The 22,348-nt window shown below is 35.9% G+C and overlaps 1 protein-coding gene across 1 annotated transcript in view; it reads left to right on the top strand.

Moving 5' to 3' along the window:
* Nucleotides 1–22,348, top strand: part of LOC107738426 (SLIT-ROBO Rho GTPase-activating protein 1-like) — a 63,392-nt gene that overhangs the window by 21,579 nt on the left and 19,465 nt on the right. Inside the window, exons 3-11 of the mRNA XM_016550194.1 lie at nucleotides 5,285–5,506; nucleotides 8,134–8,235; nucleotides 13,472–13,669; nucleotides 14,347–14,431; nucleotides 15,080–15,107; nucleotides 16,484–16,586; nucleotides 17,769–17,829; nucleotides 18,547–18,624; nucleotides 18,985–19,119. Of these exons, the coding sequence (XP_016405680.1) occupies nucleotides 5,285–5,506; nucleotides 8,134–8,235; nucleotides 13,472–13,669; nucleotides 14,347–14,431; nucleotides 15,080–15,107; nucleotides 16,484–16,586; nucleotides 17,769–17,829; nucleotides 18,547–18,624; nucleotides 18,985–19,119 (1,012 nt within the window). The remainder of the gene's footprint in view (nucleotides 1–5,284; nucleotides 5,507–8,133; nucleotides 8,236–13,471; nucleotides 13,670–14,346; nucleotides 14,432–15,079; nucleotides 15,108–16,483; nucleotides 16,587–17,768; nucleotides 17,830–18,546; nucleotides 18,625–18,984; nucleotides 19,120–22,348) is intronic.

Here is a 22,348-nt window from a genome sequence, read left to right on the forward strand (position 1 = left end):
TCGCCTTTCCGAACAATGTGCTAATTAGCAAGTTTCACGATGAATGCGGCTGAAGTAAACAGTCTCTCTGAGAGCAGCTCGGAAGAGAGGGGCGGGGTCAGCAGAGCTAATTAACACTTAAAGGAAAATGCTACAAAATGCGTGCTCTGAAAAGAGCTGTTTATGACAGGGTAAAAAAGGTGTTTTTTACACTACCATTGAGAAATTTTAACCAAACTATCTTAGACTTTTCATATTAAGACCCCAAAGAATCATATCAACTTGTGGAAAATGGGCATCCTACGACCCCTTTAACAAAATGAAATATGTAACAGGCAGATGTTTAAAAGAAAAAAAAAATTTTCTTCCCTTGAAAACAAATCACAAACCACAGTGGAGCTATATACAGGCTACAGACAATTTTTTTGCCAGCTGTTACAGAAACATTTTTACAGCAGGATTCTGATTAGAATCTTGAGCTTTGAAATATTAGATAGATTACATAGCTTCGATATTTGACCACTATTTATGATAATACTTGGTTACAATGACAGTAATAATTCTTAATTTCTGACAAGAATGCAAAATCCAGCAAAATCAATTTTAGTCAAAAAGTGCGCACATTTGGAGAAATATGTATTGACACAATTACCTCATATTACTTTAGACAAATGATAATTTCTAAATGACTCGCAGAAAGACGATTCTCTGGAGATCTATCTGTCAATATTGCGTGATCATAATTCCCACCTTCTGGTGACGGTAACTTCTGCTTTCTGTCTCGTAATATATTTATGTGTCGGTTTATTATATAGCTACAGTATCTGCAACAAGTCACAATAGAGTGAGTTTTGAGCAGAAACACTGTATTAATCTCATACTGTCACTCTGAAGTAGATCAATGGCGCGCACTGACTTTCTGAAAAGCCCAGCATGGATTGAGGCGCATGAGTCAACCAGGATCACAAAAATGGTCTCTGTTAAGCAGGAGCACTAGTCCATTTCTGATTTTATTGTTGTTTGTATTGTAATGTTGCAGTGTTTTACTTGGCGATGTTTATTTATTAATTTTTTTTGTATTTCATATGGTTTCATAAAAAAAAGTAACAGACAAGTGTGGACAAATGATGAATCACTCAGGCATGAGGTGTGATGAACACTAACAGACAGTGGCATCTGTGAGTTGCCATACTGAGTTAAATTCTAGCCGAGTCAGTCATGGCATCTAACATGTAGATCATTGCTTTTATCATTCATGGACGAGATTTCTTTTCTAGAGCCACAAAATGATGAAGCTACTTCATGAAATCTCTCATTCGTACTGCTGAGAGTGTGGAGAAACAGAATTGATTTGTGTCAAGTGGGAGGATGGAGGTGTTTTGGTTCAGACGAGCAGCACCTCTCTAGAGCTCAGCTGGCTGTTGTTGAACTTTGACCTCTGACCTCTGGGTCCTGCAGGTGATGAAAACCTACCATATGTATCACACGGAGAGCATCAGTGCCGAGAGCAAACTGAAAGAGGCTGAGAAGCAAGAGGAGAAGCAGATCGGACGTGTTGGAGATCCCGTCTTTCACATCCGACTAGAGGAAAGACACCAGAGACGGAGCTCTGTGAAGAAGATTGAGAAGATGAAGGAGAAGGTAAATAAGAAATAGTGTTTAGTAACACATAACAACCAGACTACGATCAACCATCCAAAGAAACTGTCAAAATCAATCTCAAGTTCTCAAGGCCTATTGGATCCATACCTCATATGATGGAATGTCTGAGTCATATTTTACTGAAAAAAGAAAATAAAAGAGTAAATAAAGAAAAATGAAATAATTCAAATGATTTTAAGAAATAATTCTTTAAAGAAAATGCCTATTTTATTATATTTTTAACATGACTGTATTTTTATGACAATTAAGCACATTTAAATTTATTTTTAATTATCATAAATAAGTTAACAGTATTTAAAATAAAATCCTAAAAATAGGCTTAAATTAATTTGTACAAAATGTAATATCTTATTTCTTTTGATTTTGTGGGAAATATGACCCATATTTCATTAATTATTTGTAATGTGCTTTCTCATACCGTACCCAAAACACGACAGAACATGTAATGAGAAGAATAAACAAAACTTAAATGCAATAAAATGGCAAGCAATAAAAAAGTTATTATTATTATAATTATTAATGAACTTCCTTCTGGACCTAAGTTTTATGCATCAGACATGTTTTTGATAGAAGACATGCCTGACCCTGCTTTCACAGGAATGGCAATGTTTTATGCTCTTAGTATATCTGTTTTTTGTTAAAACCCGTGACAAATGATTTAACAGCTGGGGGATTGTTTTTTCCATGGATGCTTCCTGGAACGAGACATTGTGGGATGGTTAAAATATGGAAGTTAGCGTGAGTCTAAGATTTCTGTCAACGTTGCATTCAAATTTAAGCTCTTGAGACTTCAAATGCAGGTGTGTCTGACAGGAATGAGATGTTTTAAAAAATGCACTGTGGTTAAAATGCATTCATTTCCATATCTTCAAGTAACCACACAAACCTGTTATTTAAATACGTTTTTATGAAGGCCTGATTGTCAAATGCATTCAATTGAGAGAGAATGAGGAGCTTAACATAACGTCTGTGTAAAATGAGGTGGTAAAAAATGATCCTCGTAGAGAATAAGCTAAGAAAATAATGGTGGTTTAAACGTAGGTGGAGAAACCAGAGGTCTTTTCCAAAAGTGTGTGACTAAATGAAAAAGCTTTTATTTAGCATTTTTATTTCTAGTGTAGTACAAAATTATTCATTCAATTTGAGGGGATCATTTACATTAATTAAAAAATTTAATAATATTTGGATTATCCCTCTTTTCTTTTAATGACAGCAACACTCCACAAGTTTGTGTAAAACCTGATGATCATATTCTCTATCATTATTTGAGATGATATAAATAGTTCTCCTAGATATAGTTGAGAATATTAAATATTTCTTATTCATTTCACATCATTAGTTTTCTTTGTTTCAAATATTCAACATTTCATTTCCAGGTGGAAAAATATTATTATTATTATTATTTTATTTTTTTTAGAATTTTGTACCCCCTTTTATGTTATTTTGTATGAGGTGGCTGTTGTCCTACTTTTATATTAAGGTACTGTATGTCCCCCTTCTGAATATGTCAAAGCATTTTTTTAGCACAAATGGCGAAGAAGTGGCACCCAGCCCTAAAACCCAGTTTTCTGTTAATCAGACTGTCTGAGAGTCTCTTTTAGATCAACTACTATTATTTATTAATTTTTTTTTTAGAATTTTGTACCCCCTTTTATGTTATTTTGTATGAGGTGGCTGTTGTCCTACTTTTATATTAAGGTACTGTATGTCCCCCTTCTGAATATGTCAAAGCATTTTTTTAGCACAAATGGCGAAGAAGTGGCACCCAGCCCTAAAACCCAGTTTTCTGTTAATCAGACTGTCTGAGAGTCTCTTTTAGATCAACTACTGTATGTTACAATGTACCTTTTTCACGTTTTGAGCACTGAGCACTGCTCCTTCACTATTTTACAGCCCCAGCTTAAATCATTATCAAATCCTGTCAGCATCATTTATTTATAAACTGAATATCCAGCAATATTATTTTCATCTACGAAACAAAAACCTCTCTGCAGGGAGAGAGTGTTTGGGTGATATTATATGCATGCACAGTCAGTTTTTTAGGCATATCTTTGGAGGAGAAAGAACTTGACCTTGTCTGGTTAAAATTTTATCTTGTATAAAGATGTTTTTGTTCCTGCATACTGCTAACGAACCAATGGGTACCTCTGCATGAGCTCCCCATTATGGGTCCTATTGATACTAAACCATGTTATCCATGTTTATTATTATTATTTTTATTTTATTTATTTATATTTATTTATTTTGGCATGCAAGTCAAGCTCCAAAAACCCCAAAGCAGGTTCATAAAAATGGCTGTGTCATCATTTGGCTCTCAAGTCAGTGCATAATTTGACTCTCAATTTGAGTTCTGGCACAAGAACCACACCATTTCAGTGAAAAAAGGGCATCCAAATTCTTAAAACAATCAGCAGTCTGACAGACAGAGCAGGCCATCGTGATAATGAAATAAAATGGACTTTGGAGGTTTGCAGACGCTTTGGGAGTCGAGATCTGGCAGATCTTCCAGTGACACACACCGTCAGAACTTAAATAACCTCCCCAAGGACGCCCCAGTTCTCTTTGCATTTCAGTTCCCCATGTCTCCAGTATAAGAGTCAAAATCAAATTATGGAAATTCCTGCCAGTCTACGCTTAGCCTTGAACAACTAGGCTACCGGGCTGTTTAGCACAAGTCTTCAGAATCCAAAGCCTTATAAAGACAGCACACAGACCACCAGAGCACAGTCAGTATAAGGTCATGTAGGAACAGTCAGACACAGGGTCACAAATATGCCTAAAGCCACAGTTCCTGATAGACCAGTACGTCATGCTGTGCCATTGGTGTTAATGTGTTTGGAATGTCAGCTGTGAGTAAGACCTGACGTTTGCTGAAAGTGTCCTTGTGGTTACAGATCTTGGCTGGTAACCGATAGGTTGTAGGTTTGAGTCTATTCAAGAACTGTCACTTTACTTCATAGGAACTGTCTATTGAATATGTGTACTGTCACTTTAAATTTTGCTACACTTTATTTAAAACGTGTCAGTTAACTGACTGCTTATGCATATTGTTTCACAATTAAAAATTACTTTTGTATAGATTTTGTGTACTGTTAATGACAAATTGTGATGCAACTTGCCAGAAGATGCTACATATTTACATAATTTATGAGATAGCGTACTGTCTTTTTAAATTTTACCACTTTACAGTATCAGTGTCAGTTAAATAACTTTTTATACCGATTTCAAATCACACTTCACAACTGAAAATAACTGTACAATATAGTTTATAGTGTAGATTTTGTGTACTATTGATGAAAAATTGATTACAACTTGCCAGAAAATGCTGCTTATTTACCTAATTTATGAGTGGATAGTCTTGCGCAACTAAAATAAATTATCCATCAATATTTGTGGGAGCATGGGAATGATTAAATAATAGATTAAGCATCAATTACACACCTAATGTGCATCCTTTGCTCTTCTTTTGGTTGCACTAGTGCTTAAAAGCTTCCTCACTTTGTTGGGAAGTAAGACACACCATCCGTTTTATCATTTGAATGCAGCATATATTATTTAGAAAGATTCTTTGCCCATTATTTATATTTTTTCTGGGCTTTAATAGGTAACGTTTCTCTTCTTGTCCTCTCGTTTTCCTGTATAGTGTTGTGATCTGGGATATCACGCCTCTCTGAACCGGGCTTTGCGGACCTACCTCTCGGCCGAATATAACCTGGAGACATCTCGTCACGAGGGTCTGGATATCATTGAGAACGCGGTGGACAGTCTGGACCCACGTAGTGACCGCCAGCGCTTCATGGAAATGTACCCTACTGCCTTCTGCCCACCCGTCAAATTTGAGTTCCAGCCACATATGGGAGATGAGGTCAGATTTAAACAAAGCCTTACCCACACACCCACATACATATGTACAAACAAAGTAGCAGCCACATTGTCACCCAGTGTTTGGTTAAGTTACATCTTAACACCATGTAAACTGAGAGAACTGAGATTTTCTTAACAGTCTGTTATGCTGTAGTTTTTTTGTATGTTTTCTTAAACTGCTTGTGTTGTAATTTCTATAAATGTATGTCTAGTAGTAGTACAAGTAGTAGAAGTATTTCTATAAAATCAAGGTTTTTTTTATTATTGGTTGATTATTTGGTTTTTCACATTGGATTGAATGCCTTAAAGTGGGACAAACCAAATTGTATTACAAATTTCCTCAAATTCATTGCTAATTGTTAACTGGAGGATGATGATAGTAAGAAAGAAGAAACATAAAGAAGCATCTGCAATATTTCCTAATAAATTGCCCAGAGACATGGCAAAAATATCACTTTTCAACCCAAAGTAGTGGGATTATTTCCAATTCACCCCATGTTCACTTTAAATGTGATGCTGTAATAATTTTTTTTTTATATATATCTGTCTTTATGTAACTGTCTATATATTTTAAAATATAATTTATTCATGTGGTGGCAAATCTATATTTTCAGGAGCCATTAATGCTGTCTTCAGTGTCACATTATCCTTTAGAAATCATTTAAATATGCTGATTTCAAGAATTTTCAAGAGATTTTTATCAGTGATTAATCAGTTGAGCTGCTTAATATTTTTTTTCGTGGAAAAGGCGATGCATCATTTACAGGATTCTTTGATGAATAGAAAAGTCAAAAGGACAAAATTTATTTGAAATAGAAATCTTCGTAAAATTATAAATGTTTTATTTTGATAAAAATGAATGCATCCTTGCTGCATAAGGTATTAATCTCTTTAAAAGAAAATGTACTGACCCAATACTTTTGAACTCCCATGGTACATCTACCAGCCCATCCATTAACCTCATGCTAATCTTGTCTAAAGCCATGTTGAAGCATATGAGATCATACAGGATACAGAGTGGAGAAAAGCGTCTTAATGAAATTCTGAATTATATGTGGTCAGGATTGCTTCATATCCTTCTTTTATTGTGTATCAGCTGGCAGCTTGTGCGCAGAGCGTTGAGAGCAAATCATATTGCATTTCTCGCCCTCAAGCAGTTTTGAGAGAGTGTTTATTGGATTTATCCTCCTTAATTGGCCATTTTGTCCCTGATATAATGTCTGCGCATGGTTTACAACCTGTTGTTTTGCAGTCATGCCTGTACTCTCTTGGTCAATGAAACCAACTGGGATTTTGCTTTATAAGAGTCGGTTATAATGATTGTGCCAGGTGTTGGTTATTTGTTTGAATATGAGATTCCTCCTCTAGGGAGCTCTGTTCTATTAGAGTAGGATCTCTAAAGGCCCGTTCACAACAAGGATGATAACTATAATGATAGCAATAAAGATGTAGTTTTAAAAATCATTCTAAATTGAAAAGAATAGCAGAGTCAACACCAACAATAACGATAACGGCACAGTGGAACAATATTGTTGGAATCACTTTCAAAGTGTTTTCCCAGCTGATGAACGATGAAAACATTGACAGCCAATCAGAATCCATCCTGCTTCAAAGAGCTTGAAATAGATGACACAACGTTGGTGGGTTATGGTTAATATTCTTTGGTGTGAACTGGCCTTAATGGTGACTATCATCTTGCTTTCTTTTAGAGCTGGGCGATAAGGCGAAAAACATTATTACAATATTAATTTACCAATAATGGAGAAGGAAATGCTTTCCACATGTTTGTTAGAGCTTGAGAATGAACGTAAACATAACTTGTTTCTTCACATTTAGTAAGCTAGAATTTAGGACCCCATTAAATTTGTTTTATTTTTTTCCATAAATTCTGTGTTAATGATTTAATACAAATTTATCATCAAAAAAAGGTGTGTGACGAAATTAATTAATAAAACTTGAATAATTTAATCAATCTTCTAAAATGTAATCAAATGAAAATATAACAATTAATGTACGACAAAGCATTGCATTTTAATTTTTTGTCAAATAAGATAAAAATTAAAACATGGATGAAAATATAAAGCATTTTAGTATACAGTAGTAATATAATTGTCATAATTTCTTCTCATTAAACCGAACTTTTATTTTGGCGGTTTGACGTGATGATCTTTGAGTTTCAGTGTGTATTTGACAGTAGTTTTTCTCAAATTAAACTATGAAAAGCTTGTGAAGTGACTCTCAGAGCAGCTCTGGAGTTCATGTGGACTGTCCTCACATATTGAGACGGCAGACTCAAAACACCGCGAGCATCACGTGTGTTTGATTTGTGTAGTAGATGAAACAGCACCACTTATTCACACAGAAACACGCACATGCACTGACTGGCTGTTGTCACGTTTATTTCTGCTGTGTGTCATAGGCTGATAGATTAATCCATATACAGTAGAAATGTCCAGAGCTTATCCTAGTTATCAACATAAATGTTATCGCAATCTTGATATGATATTATTTATCGCCCAGCCCTAGGGGGAGGGTAGTGGATGACGTTCCGGGTCACTAAAGACCCAATGTAGGTTAATGGCGACTGTCATCTTTCTGTGTTATAATTGAAAGTCTGTTTGTTTTCAGGTGTGTCAGATCACGGCCCAGCCTCCAGTGCAGGGAGAACTCCTCCTGAGGTTCCAGCAGCTTCAATCCCGTCTGGCCACCCTAAAGATCGAGAACGAAGAGGTAAGGTGACCCGAGCACCACCAGAAATGGTCAGGAGCAATGGAAGTTACATTTAAAATAGATCAAAATGGCATTTGCAATCAGTTTTAATCAAATCCCTCACCTATACCATCACTTTTGTGCCCTTGAGCACAAAAGGCTTTCCCAGAAATTCACTTTGGATTATAAAGCGTCTGCTAAATAACATCGGACGATCACCAGTGCTGAAGTGATTGTGTTCATTTGAACTGCATAAATGAATTTGAAAATGTTGTTAATAAGTTAGCCAAGTCCAGGAACGCGCATGGCGTATCTTCCTGTTGCATTAGAGCGAGGCAGCTTTGCAATGTGTTTGCTTAATTGAGTTGGCAAGAGCTGATCGTAAAAGAGGCTTTGGGAGGACTTACAAGAAATAGTTTTTTTCCTCCCTGCAGAGTTTTCACTGTCCTCCAGATAACCCGAGTGACGCACAGAGAGGCTTCTCTCAGTGACACCGTCTCCCTTTTCTTCCTGCAGACTGTGTCTGTCTTTTTCACATTTTATTATCTTTGCCTTCTCCAAGGCTGCATCATTTGAATCAGGCCTTAAGTCGAATGCTGAAAAACCACTCGGTCAGGAAGATGGAGGAGTCTGGAATCGCTTTTTGGCTTTATCGTGTCCATATTAGATGAACGAGTGTCTTACATCTGCCCTCTTCTTCTCTTATCTCCTTCCTGTTATTTCTCTGCCGTGAATCTTTTTCTCAGTTTTGACAGACAAAATCGCAATTTGGCACTGAATGTGTCCAGTGTGTGTAGTTGTTGTTCCTGCACAGATTTAACATGCCTTGTTAGCCAGATCTATATACAATATTTGATGCAGCATTACAAATGGTCAGTCCTGTGTGAATTTTATTGCTTCAGGGAGTGGTTTTGTTGTGGACCTATAATCCTTGGTAGACTTTTCCAACAAGGAGCTGATAAATCATCTGCTGTAAAGAACGATTGCTCAGCCCACTGTCAGTGTTGTCTTGGAAGCTAAATGGTTCTGGAAAAATGGCAAGCTAACTGAAATATTGCATATTGTAGCAGATTGTAAAAAACGAAAGAGGCTCATGCAATATTTAAAAAAAAAGAAAATTATTGTAAGGATGTGGAGAGCCTGAATGCTGTTTGAATACATGGCAGACTTCATGTTCAACAACAAGAGAGAATTTTATTAAATAGTATATTTTTATGCATTATAGTAAAAGGAATAAGATTGTATTTGTTTTTTATTTGTTTACAGTGTTCTATTTATTTATTTATTTTTATTTAATGCTCTTAACATTGTCTGTTCAAATAAATAATATTTAAAAAAAAAAATCACATATTTTATAAGCCTACTTTGGGCATTGCTTTGTTAAAAATACTTTTTTTCAGTAGTTTTTGTCCCATTTTTTTCTTTAAAGTGTGTATATTTGGTTATGTTGTCATTGACCAGAATTTTGAAGAATATTGTAGAATATTGAAAATATATATAAAAAAATTGTAAACAAAAAAAATTGTTAAAGAAAAATAAAGCTTTTGCTAAATTTTTGACCTTAAACTATTGGGAATAGCCATTTTAATTGACCAAACAACACTGTTATCAGTCCTAAATATTGTCTGATTGTATATTGTATATTGTTCTGTCACTAGTATTTTGCATGTGCTAAATGACAGGTGTTTATAGTGACTGGACCACTGACCAAGCTGAAAGGAAGTGGAAGGATGTGAGGTCAGGGCACTTCCTGGTTACTCCAGATGGCTTAAAGCATCTTTTGACTTCAGACTCAAGGTCTGCAATGAACATGACACAGGATACTGGACATAGTGTTGAGTTTTTGTGCAGCTGTTTCCTAGAACCTTCACTGATTCAGATGACAAAAGAAAGGATTCGAAGAATACATTATTATAGTATAACCGCCATAAACCACTCAGCTTTGCCTCGTTCTCAAACACACCTTTTTTCGGACACAAAGGAAGAATATATCTGTCAATTCAAGCTTCCTGTTTCATCCTTTCATTTTTCTTCAGCAATTATCCAGCTGTCAGCTCTTCTTTTTTCCATTCTTCTTCTCAAGCTCATAATTGAATAATGTAAATAGTGTTTGCTGTAGAGATTAGGGTGAGATTGGAGTTCTCAGAGGAGAATTGACAGTGTTATCTCTGACTTTCTGTCCCACTCCCTTTATCTTTCTCTCCTGCCCTTCTTGCCTTCTCTAATGGATATTCTGCTCACATCAGACACTAAAACCCCACTAAGGCACTGCGTAGATCTCCGTAGGAAGTGTCTGTTTGTTTTGCAGGAGACAAACCTCTGGGAGGCACATCAAACGCTGGGAGATCTGTGTCCTGCTCCTGCTGCTGCGTGAAGCACTGATCGTCTGATTGCGGCCCTCTCTGCTGCCTTTGTACTGATTATCGGGCCCTTCTGTTTGTGCTAATGCTGATTGCTGGAGTGCTACAGATGTGCCAGAATCAGTCTTACAGATCAAACAGTCAAAAGAATACTGATCAGCAAATAGGCGTTTCCAACCGATAAATGATTTGGTTGTACATAATGCTGCATCTTTCCATATAAGTATATGTTTCATTATGTTATATAATGCATATCAGATTCATGTACATTCTGATGTGAATATATTTGCAAAGATATAAGTATATCAAAGTTTCATGGCATTTCTGTCATGAGATGTGGTCTGGCAGGTATTATGTAGCCAACTTTGAATCCGGCTTAGGTAATTTTCCAATCTCACCTGCCACTGTTCTCTGTATCATTACCTGTCTGATTTTTAGAATGTCATTATGAATAAAGTAACAAAAAGCCAAATATCAAATAATAAAAAAAAGCTTATTACCTACATAATGTATAATGATCTGCATATACAACATCAGCTGATGATCTGTTAAGCATCTTATAATGTAAAAAATAATATAAGTACTGACAATGCGTTTGAAATGTCACATTTTATGAGTCAAAACTGTATCAGTGTTATGTTAGTATCATTGATATACTATTGTAGTTTTTGTTAACTAAAGCTATAGTCAATTTGTTGTTTTTGTATTTTTATTTATTTTTATTTATTTTATATGTATTTTTTATTTACATGTACACATGAGGGATTGGCAAGCTTTTTCCCAATTTTTTTTTTTATCTTGCTTTAACTACTTTTTTTCTGCAGATATAGATAGATGGATGGATGGATGTATAGATAGATTTTAATTATTTTATAAGTAATTCACACTACATACTATTTTAAAATATACACTTCGAAAGTAGGGCTCAGTTGAGTTTTTTTCTTTTATTATCTGAAGTCTAGTTTATATTTAGCGTTCGTGTCTTTAATCTCATGAGGTTTAAAAAAAAAAAAAGCTGAAGAGCCCAGGCTTTTCAAGCAGCGTTAAATAGACTTTTAAAAAATCCCTCTTATTTTCCACATCATTTCATTTAGACTGCTTTCATGTCCTTGAAACAGAGCTCTTCGCTTCCCCCTGCACTCAGTTTACCTCTTTGTAACCTGTCTGCCTTTTGTTATTGCTCAGCTGAGGTTGACTTTCCAAGTAAACCACATGCTACAAGACAGGTGCGGCATATCATCCATAAAGGCCCTCACCAAAACCAGACCACAGACTGTTTAACGTCAGGAGGCGGGTTTAAACCTGTGAACATCTCTCAGTGTTTTAGTCGTCACAATAGGTTGGTGAATCACAAGTGGAACAGTGACCTGGATCCAGACTTTTTTAGGTGTGAGTGCTGGTTTCCATTGACTTGTATGTCATCCTCTATTGATTTGAAGGATGATTCAGCCTGAAATTGACAATGAGAGATGAGCTCACTGTGTGATGAAACTGCTGTAGTTTTATGCTGCGTGATACCGTGTGGTGATACACACTGTGGTTGTGTGACATTGTCTATAGTTGTCTATATGTATCTTCTTGTGTGTTCTGCAAGAAGATTGCCGTGTTTGTGCAAACAGAAAAAGCTCTGCTTACATTCAGAACTGTGTGTGTGTGGGTACGCGTGTGAAAGAGAGCATGTCAGCATAAGAGAAATTTGCTCTTCCATACTGTGCAGCCTCTTTCAGCAGTTGAACAAATGCTTCCACTGAGCGATTGCACCAGCTTTAAACATCTTTTCCCCATCTTATTCTTTTTAACTCTTGCTTTCTCCTTTTTGCCATTTAATGTGGTTAAATGATTAGATCGTTGTATTATTTTTAGTAATATATATTAAACTCTCTCTAAATTTTATATAAAATTTAATTTAAATTTACTTTTATTTTATTTATTTATTTCCACTGAGTGATTGCACCAGCTTTCTCATTCTCGTTTTCACAGTTTCATGTGGTTAAATAATTGTTTTAATGATATTAATATATATTTAAAAATGTAATTAAATCACACACACAATTTTAATTAAATTTGTTATGCATGTGTATATATATATATATATATATATATAATGTTTTATTATAATTTATTGCTTTTTTTCATTCAATATAATTTTTTTTTATATTTCCAATTTGATCTTTTTTATCTCCTTGCCTTCTCCTTTTCACAATTTTATGTGGTTAATTTATCATGTTTTTAATAGTGCTGTCAGTTGATTAAATATTGTAATTGGGTTCATTTACATGATGTGCTAATTACATAATCAAATTATAACAGTATTCATCAGTATTTGCCGAGAAACGCAAATTAAAGCATTGAATGCACATTACAAAAAGTGGCTTTATATTGTTTATAAAGCCTGTCACTGGTTTACAATTCACTTTGCAATTTGCGATCACTTTGTCAGTCTGTTCCTCTTGGGATATAAGGGTACAGTTCCAGATATTTAGAACTGTATGATAATGTTGCATGTCTGACACTGGAAAGATACAGAAATTAATCCTCAAGGCCATCAAATGAATGATGGGTCCCTTGGGTCATCTTCCGCTCCCCTTGCTATAAATTGATTTCTTTGGTCTGGTGTCTTGCTCAAGGCCTGCTATTAGTCACAGAGCACATGTCATGCAGGGACTGTCAGAGATTTTTTTTATTTGGTGCTTAATGTGTTTTTCTAGCATTTTTTTCCTCCTCTTATCACTCTTGCACTGACACACGTTCTTATTAATAAATGTTGCAAGACTATTCTAGAGTTATATTGTTTTGGATTGTGCCTCTAATACTGTAACAAATGATAAAAATTACTCTTTGTTGCTAGTGTCTGCTACATGACTGTCTTTCCTACTAAAAATGTTGTCCTGTTTCAGATTAAGAAGACCTCAGAGGCCACTCTCACTACTATCCAGGACATGGTGACCATCGAGGACTATGACGTGTCCGAAAGTTTCCATCACAGCCGCTCCACTGAATCGGTCAAGTCCACCGTGTCGGAAACCTACCTCAGCAAGCCGAGCATCGCCAAGAGACGCGCCAACCAACAGGAGACGGAGCAGTTCTATTTTATGGTCAATTTTGCTTCATTAAGATTTACTAGTATTTTAAATTAAATTGATCACTTTATTTAAATAAATATTTTTCATAGGCATGTTATCAAGTTGCATCTTTAAACTGGTGCATTTTAAGAAAGATTTGCCAAGACTGGTTGTTTTTGAGATTTTAATTTACTTATTTATTATTATTAAAGAAAGAAATGTAGAAATAAATTTTCATAGATAAAATTTTCATATAATAAAGTTTCATTGTGCAATATAAGAAAGTCTTGCAAAAAAAGTATTTAATTTAATTTTTCATTTACATATTTTAATTTAATTTTATATTATTCAATTTTAATTAAATAAGTCACTTTATTTAAATGTTTTTCATAGGCATGCTATCAAGTACTTTAAACTGGTGCATTATAAGAAAGATTTGCCAAGATTGGTTGTTTTTGAGACGATAGATAGATTATTATTTTTTTATTATATTTTATTATTTTATGTTTTATTATTATTTATTTTGAGGGAAGAAAAAGCTCAATGAGTTTCATTGCTCGTAACAAATATTTATGGCTGGTATGTTTTCTCAATTCACTCTCCACTGGCGGATGTGGCAAAAAAGTTCATTCTGGTGCTGTGCTTGCTCAAGTCAATCTGCTGTCAAATGTTTTTGGTCTCAGGCTGGTCTCAATCATGTCTCTTCACAGAAGTTCCGCGAGTATCTGGAGGGCAGCAATCTCATCACTAAGCTTCAGGCAAAGCATGATCTACTGAAGAGGACCCTCGGTGATGGTATTGTTTGCTTTTCTTTGTTCATAGGGTCAGCCCTTTGAACTGAAAACACACAATGATAGAGATAATTTATAACATATTTGGATCATAATCCTCTTGGCCAGTAGAAACCAGCAGGAAGCTGCTCATGTGGGTGATGCAACTTCATATTAACCTCATATTAATTAAGCGCGATAGTATGGAGGATTATAATTCCCGCATCATGTATAAATCTCATGTTGCCTCTTCATGTTTTGGAGCCCGGGGCATTTCAGTTTTGTGTTGTGAACACTGCAGACTCTGCTGTCAGGGGCCGCTAAGTGAACGCTGTGTGGGTGGGATCAACAAATCATGTTCCCTTGCCTAAAATCAACCGTGTCTGTTTTTTAAAGATTGTAGGCAGTAGTCTGCCTTCTGCATACTGACACTTCGATTAAATATTTTTATAGCTAAACGGGTACGTGTAATTCAAACGAAGACTTTCTCTTTAAAATGTACCAATGTCCTAAAGGTGTATGTGTGGATGTCCAGTTCCAGACAGATGGCTGGCTGCATGTGCTTTACTGAGCATAAACGAAAGCCTCCCCTGGGCCTCTGAAGAACAGTTCTCACATTCTCTCTTTTCTCTCTCTCTCTCTCTCTCTTTTCTTTGATCTGTTTCTCACACAGGTTACCGGCCTGAGTATGCGACTACAAGGTAAAAAAATGTTCTCTGCCCTATTCAGTTTGTCTTGTTGGTATCGTCGTCAGCACATAAAGTGTCAGATGTAATATTAGTTTGTTAACATTTCTCTCAAAGATTACAAGCAAAATGTGGCATGAATGAGATCAGTTCTGTCTGTCTTCTGTCTATCCATCCTACTGTATTTATCTGTTTTTTTTATATGTCTGCATATCTGTCTGTCGATCTATTTATCATTCTATCATTCTATCTATCGTTCTATCTGTCATTCTGTTTAGTCTGCAATTCTGTCTGTCATTCTGACTATTGGTTTGTCTGGTGTTCTATCTCTGTCAATTTATCTATCGTTCTGTCTGTTTTTATATCTATCAGTTGTTCTGTCGTTCCATCTGTCATTCTATCTATCATTCTGTTTTTCTATATATGATTCTATCTTTTTCTGTTCTATTTTTCGTTCTACTGTTCTAGCCGTCATTCTTTCGTTCTATCATTCTACCTGCCATTCTGTCTGCCATTCTATCTATCAGTCTGTCTGTTAGTTATGTTGTTCTATCTATTAGTTGTTCTGTCTTTCTGTCAGTTCTGTTTTCATTCTATCTGTCGTTCTGGTCGTTGTTCTGACATTCAATCTTTCTATCGTTTGTTCTGTTGTTCTATTAGTCATTCTATCTCTGTCTGTCATTATGTTTATCATTCTATCAGTTGTTCTATCTATGTATCTGTTGTTCTTTGTAGTTCTGTCCTTCTCTCTATCTATCAGTCTATTCATTCTATTGGTCTGTCATTCTATCATTCTGCTTATCACACTGTCATTGTATCGTTCTATCTGTTATTCTACAGTTCTAACTGTCTATCATTATTTCATTCTATAAATCATTTTTTATCAATCTTTCTATCTATAGTTCCTTTCATTGTCCTGTATTTATAGGTACACTATACATACTATCTCTATATATACAGCGTATAGTGATAAGGTCCGAACAGTAGACCAAATGCTTTAGACTGCTTAATTCAACACAATGCTTTGCACTAATAGTGCTTTTTTATATTCAACCTCTCTCAGAATTCTTACAGGGCACAGTTTAAAAGCATGTGAAAAAGCATGTGAAAAAGCTCTCCTCTTGAGTAAGGGGCAAGTTTACTGTATTCCTGTAGACATTGAAGAGGGAGCTGACAACATTATGAAATTGAACTCAGATTTTTAGGTATAACCCCATAGGATCTTTTCTTTAAAACACCAGCTGCCACCAGCCAAAAGATTTCATGCTTGGACATCTCATGTCCACAACTTCATTTTGCCTCGATACACTGAGGATTGTTCGATACACTGTACTGTATTTGCTAAAGCTTACAACAGGTTCAAGATTAAAAGTATAAACATCTCTTTATAGGCCTCCCAGTCTTCCTCCTAAACCGTTCGGCACACAGAGGCCCAGGCCACGCTCTGTATTTAACGTTAAGCTGTTTAATGGCAATTTGGAGTCATTTGTTAAGGTACTTAGCGCTTTGGGTGCCGTACTACCTGCACTGAATACCGCCGCTTGAAGCCATAATGATCCACGGCTACTTGCTTCTACTTGACTGATCATTATGGCTGGGGAAGGTTTTAAACAGAGCAGAAACGGAGGTGTGTGTGGGTGTGTGTACACATAAAGCGAGATGACGGAGATAAAGTGAGCTTCAGGCATCAATATTCACACAGATGCCTCAGGGCAGCATGAAAGCCTCTTAAAGGGATAGTTCACCTAAAAATATAAAAATCTCTGTCGCGTGTTGTTCCGAACCTGAATTTTTCTCTTCTGTGGAACGCAACAGAATGTTCTAGAATGTTCACTCAGCTCTTTTCCATACAATGAAAGTGAATACTGAAGACAGGTGTTGTAAAATGAGCCTTATAAGACGATTTGATGGATTTGTGTGAGAGTGAAATTTAAGTTTAAACTTGGCAAATCACACAGTTATGAGACATGAGAATTAAAGGAGTGGTTGATCAGCTTTTTTCGAAGGGTTGATTGTGTTTATGGGGTGCAGGGTAACGTGTTCATGCGTCGTTTCTTTTAAAAACGCATTATTTTCACATATTTTACCTTTCTTCTAAATACACGATGGGCTCAGATTGGTTAGCTGGCCCAGTGTGTTGTGATTCGCTGACTGCCTAGTGCACATTGTACGGAAACGTCACGCCCCCTTACCAATACGGGTAGTTGCATGTTCCCGGGGGCAGAGTTTATGCAAACATCGGGAAGAAGCTCGTTGTAGTCCCTACCAGCCTTTTTTGTAGTCCTTAAACAGCGATTTCTTTAAAAGAAAATATCTCCCTTTGCATTGAACGTAGAGCGTCGCAACTTTGCAGACGTTTATGCTCTAACAGCTACATTATACACTGACTAAAGTTAAAAAAGTGAAATAATCAACCACCCCTTTAATGCTGTTTGACATCATTGACTTAAAGCTTTGATTTTTAGCATAAAATGACTTAAATTTCCATCTGTTGTGCACATCAAACTGTTGCTTAGGTGTGCACTTTAAAAAGGGTCTGTAAGGCTCAAGAAGGATTATCTTCTCATCTCCGACATGAATGATACATGATGTGTGGGATATTTTCAGTTGATTTAGAGCTAGACTGATTGTTTAGCCCACATCCTGATTTGATGCCAATGTTTGTCTTGTTTTAAGGACTCTGGACAAGCAATACCAAGAGTTGTTGAGAGCTGTATTCGATTCATCAACCTGTATGGTAAGTTTATTGCAATAACCTTGTAACTTAAACCATAAAATACCCATAATTCTTTAGAATGGCCCACTATTGTCATTAAAACACCCAAAAAGCCTGAAGATGAAGTTTACAGCTATGCTATTGTCTTTAAAATGGTCCAATCCAATTGCTACCTGTCCTGTCATTAGTTAGGTTTGGGACAAATTTAGAGTCTGATAATGGTCAAGTTTTTGCGTGCCCCTTCCGAATCTGTCCCATCCCAGTGTAGGCCATGCACAGACTTGTTTTAGATCTATTTCAAGTTTAGTGTTTTTAAATGATGTGCTTTCCTGTCAGCGTCAGAGGATGTTCAGTCCAAAGAGGTCTTTATCATATGCCTATATAAACTGTGTACGCGGTTGTAGATCCTGTGTGCCTATTGTAAGCTCTGAAAGTTGTCTGTGTGTGGCCGTCTTACTGGAACTATAGAGATGTTTTTAATTAATCTTTTCTGACCCTCAGCCAAGCTTTCCATTAAAAGCTAATCCGGACTGACGGATGTTTTTGTAGAAGTTGATTGCAGTCTCTCTCCTTCATTCATTATCTTTAATTAGAAAAAGGGAACTTTTCGAAAGCACAGGGCTTAGCTTTTGAGGTTGGGATTTGAATGTGGTTACTATGGACCAGCCTTTATTTCCAGCGGATATAAATGGACACTGGAAGACGTCTTATTTCACAGTTTTTCTCTCTATTTTTTAGGCCTCCAACATCAAGGAATATTCCGAGTATCTGGATCTCAAGTTGAAGTCAATGATATCAAGAACTCTTTTGAAAGAGGTGTGTGTGTAAATGTGGTAACAGAGTTCAGGTTTCTGAAAGCGCTGCCGCAGCTGAATGATAGTGAATCTCTTATGTCTTCAATGGGTCATATGAGCCATGAACCTAAATTCACATGATTTAAGGAGACTTCCTTCCTTGGAAAAACATCTACCGGGGAGAACATGTTTTTGACATTTTTCTTTTTATTTGTATAGATCCATATTTCCATATCAGTATTTCTTGCATGTCAAGATAAGGCAAAATAGTTTATTAGAAGTTGTGTTTTCAACAAATGCTGATGTTTAGGTTCTTTTTTGTGTGCATATATTAAATATAAATATTTTGTTCAGCAGATTTGACACACGTTATGTCTCTTAGGTAATGATCCCCTGACAGATGAAGAGAATAACCACGATATAAACTCTGTTGCGGGCGTTTTGAAACTCTACTTTCGAGGTTTGGAGAACCCTCTGTTTCCAAAGGAAAGATTCAATGATCTCATCTCTTGTGTCAGTAAGTGCCTTATTTATTTTTTTTGCTTTCTATTGACCTGCAGCTGTAAATCTGTCATTGATTCTCAGTGTGAATTAACAGTGCTTTGAACTGTTATCGTGCGCTCTCACATAAAGAGATCTCAGTCATTTGCCCCCAACAGTGGGACAGTGACTTTCTTCCTTCTATGACAAGACCTTAAACAGCGATTTCTTTAAAAGAAAATATCTCCCTTTGCATTGAACGTAGAGCGTCGCAACTTTGCAGACGTTTATGCTCTAACAGCTACATTATACACTGACTAAAGTTAAAAAAGTGAAATAATCAACCACCCCTTTAATGCTGTTTGACATCATTGACTTAAAGCTTTGATTTTTAGCATAAAATGACTTAAATTTCCATCTGTTGTGCACATCAAACTGTTGTATGTCTTCAGAAGTCTTGAAATAAATAGCACATGTCATGTTGACCACTTTTATGGTGCTTTCATGGTCATATTTGGAGTTCATCGCCATCTAGCTATATTCAATTTTGTTGAATAAGGAAAAGAGTGACTTGTATTTGTTTATTTTTGGGTGAACCATGGAAAAAAAGCAAGTCGAAAAAGTTTGGAACGACGTAAGGGAGAGTAAATGGTGACAGATTTTTGCTTTATTTTTGGTGAACTACTCTTTTTCAATACCTATAATTTAAGCAAAATTTGTGTCAGCACACCCCCTCTTTTTCTCTCTGTGAGGCTGGAGCTAAATGGTGTCATTGGAAGACTAATAATGATTTTGTAGGCTGTTGTTGGTGGCTTGTAGTGCTGGGACCAAATAACCTGGGGATCGCCTCTTTCTCTCTGTTTTTCTGCTCTCTCACTCTCTGGCTCTCTGTCCTGATGACAAGACGTCCAGCGCCTCAGGCTAACGCTAACAGCCTTATGCACACTCCATTACAGCACAGTGTGTGTTCCACCATGGCATGACACATTAGGGCTTCAGCTGGTCCTTCAACTGGCATGAATGCAACTTTGTGTGAGTTTGAAAGAGCTCAGAAAGCGTGCCTTATCATGATCATAGATGACGCTACACTGCACTGAATGAATGAATGAATGCAGTGTGACACCATGATGCTCAGTCGTTTCGGTTGGGTTAATGGGATATTTGTGATTGATAGCTCGGTAAGCTGTGCCACTTTTTATGCCAAGATTGTCCTCTAATCAAATAACAATATGATGTTGATTTAACATTTCTAATAAAAATATGGACATACATACAGTAAATGAGTTATGGACATAATGACTGTATGCAATAGTGTATTTAAATTATATATTATATAAATTAATTAATTAAAAAAATCATTATATTAAATAAAAATATACAAATAAAAATTATAAAATATATCAATTTTATATATATTATTATATATTTTATATATAGTTTTAAATATATATATATATATATATATACTGTATTCATTCAAAAACTATTTAAAACTATCATAGTAGTTGAAGTACTGGCATAGTTTAACCTGAATCTTCTGACAAACTTAAGCCCAGAGCTACAATTTTGAGATATATCTTTCATTTAATAATTCATAACTAATATTTAGCCTAATAATTCACATGGTTTATAGCCATTAGCATTTTTAGACCTGGATGCATTTACTTTGACGTTTACCTGCCATGTAGAAAATAGTTTTTCAATTATTTTACATGCAAAAACGTTTTTAGCATAAATATATCACTTGTAGCTTTATATGACAGGCCTTTCTAAATATTTGGCCACTTGTCAAAATTAGTGCAGAGTTTGCTAGATTAAGGTGCCGTGCGCTTGCATGTGTGGGTTGGGTGGGTTTTGTTAGTCTGTGCATGTGGAGTAATGTAAAGGCATGTGTTCATACATACCTGACCAACGTGCGGCCCTGTGCCTGTGACACTCTGTAGAGTGTGACGAATGAGGATTCCCTGCTGTTTACATTTACACACGACTAACCCCTTCCCATCATACCACACACTCTCTCCAGCGCACACGGCTTCTCCTGTTCTCTGTCCCCGGCAGATCTATATATAGACTGTCAGAGTTGTGCGTTCTCTGCACTGTAGGAGTTTTGTTTCTGCAGACATGTGCCTTGTCTGTGGTGAGGCTTTAAACTGCTTCTCTTACTCAGGATCTTTTGGAAACCCAGTTTCGTGCTCAAGTAAGACGAATAACAGTAGCATAGTAGCATGTTCCCAGATCTTTTTTAATGGTGACATGGCTATTTTACACTGCTATCAGGATAAATCGAGGATCTGGGTGTACTAAAGTATGGATTAGAGCAGGTCACATCAGTTTATAATTAGGCTGATTTTGCTTTTATAAGTTCTATGTGTCTCACAGCCAACCCATGGGATTTTTAGTGGAAATGTCTTGGTAGTCAGATCAAATCGTAAAATAAGAAGGAAATCAGAAAGATCACAGCTGATATTGTATCCAGTTCAGTCATCATACCAGTTGTTGCCTTGTAATAGTAGAATAGTATCCTTCCAAACACGGCCTGAGAGTGCTTTACTTAGGAGACCACAAAGATGCGTAATGGAATTCCAGGAAGTGAGTTACACTGGCTCCAATGAGAAAACCCAGTGAAATCTGTGTGCATTCCTGCAGAAGAGCCGCAGGAATACTCACACACATTTTTGGGATGCCAGTCTTCTGGATTAATTTTTTAAGCTCCTTTAAAAAGAGGAGTTGAGTAGTTTTGAGACTTTACCTCTTTTAATGCTCTGGTAATCAGCTTCATTAGGTCCAGGGTGAGGGCCAACAAACCCGGCAATTTAATTTAATGAACACAAGTGAATCGCCTGTTTGTTTGTTTTTTATTTGCTCTTTTTTTTTTTTACAGATAACTTGTTTAATGCGGTTTGCTCTATGTGGTGATTAAAACACTGAATCAAAGAGTGTGTGACAGATACACCTACCTCTATCTGTCATGTCCTCGGTTACAGACTTTTCTGTAAAGTGCAAGTGCATGTACTATATGCTTATATATATCTTCTGGGGCAATTTAAAACAACAAATCAGTATTATTTTAGTATTTTTATATGCTTTTATAGTATTTTTTTACATTTTGAATTAACTTTTATTTATATATTTTAATTTTAGTTGAGTAATTTTGTTATATGCTTTTGTAGTTTTTATTAGTTTTTTCTTATATTTTGTAGATTTATTTTTGTTTCAGTTTTAGCCATTTTAGTTCTTCAACTTAAACTTTAGTTAAGTTAGTTGTT

The sequence above is a fragment of the Sinocyclocheilus rhinocerous genome, unplaced genomic scaffold, assembly GCF_001515625.1.
Source record: "Sinocyclocheilus rhinocerous isolate Xijiao unplaced genomic scaffold, SAMN03320098_v1.1 scaffold975, whole genome shotgun sequence".
Lineage (NCBI taxonomy): Eukaryota > Metazoa > Chordata > Actinopteri > Cypriniformes > Cyprinidae > Sinocyclocheilus > Sinocyclocheilus rhinocerous.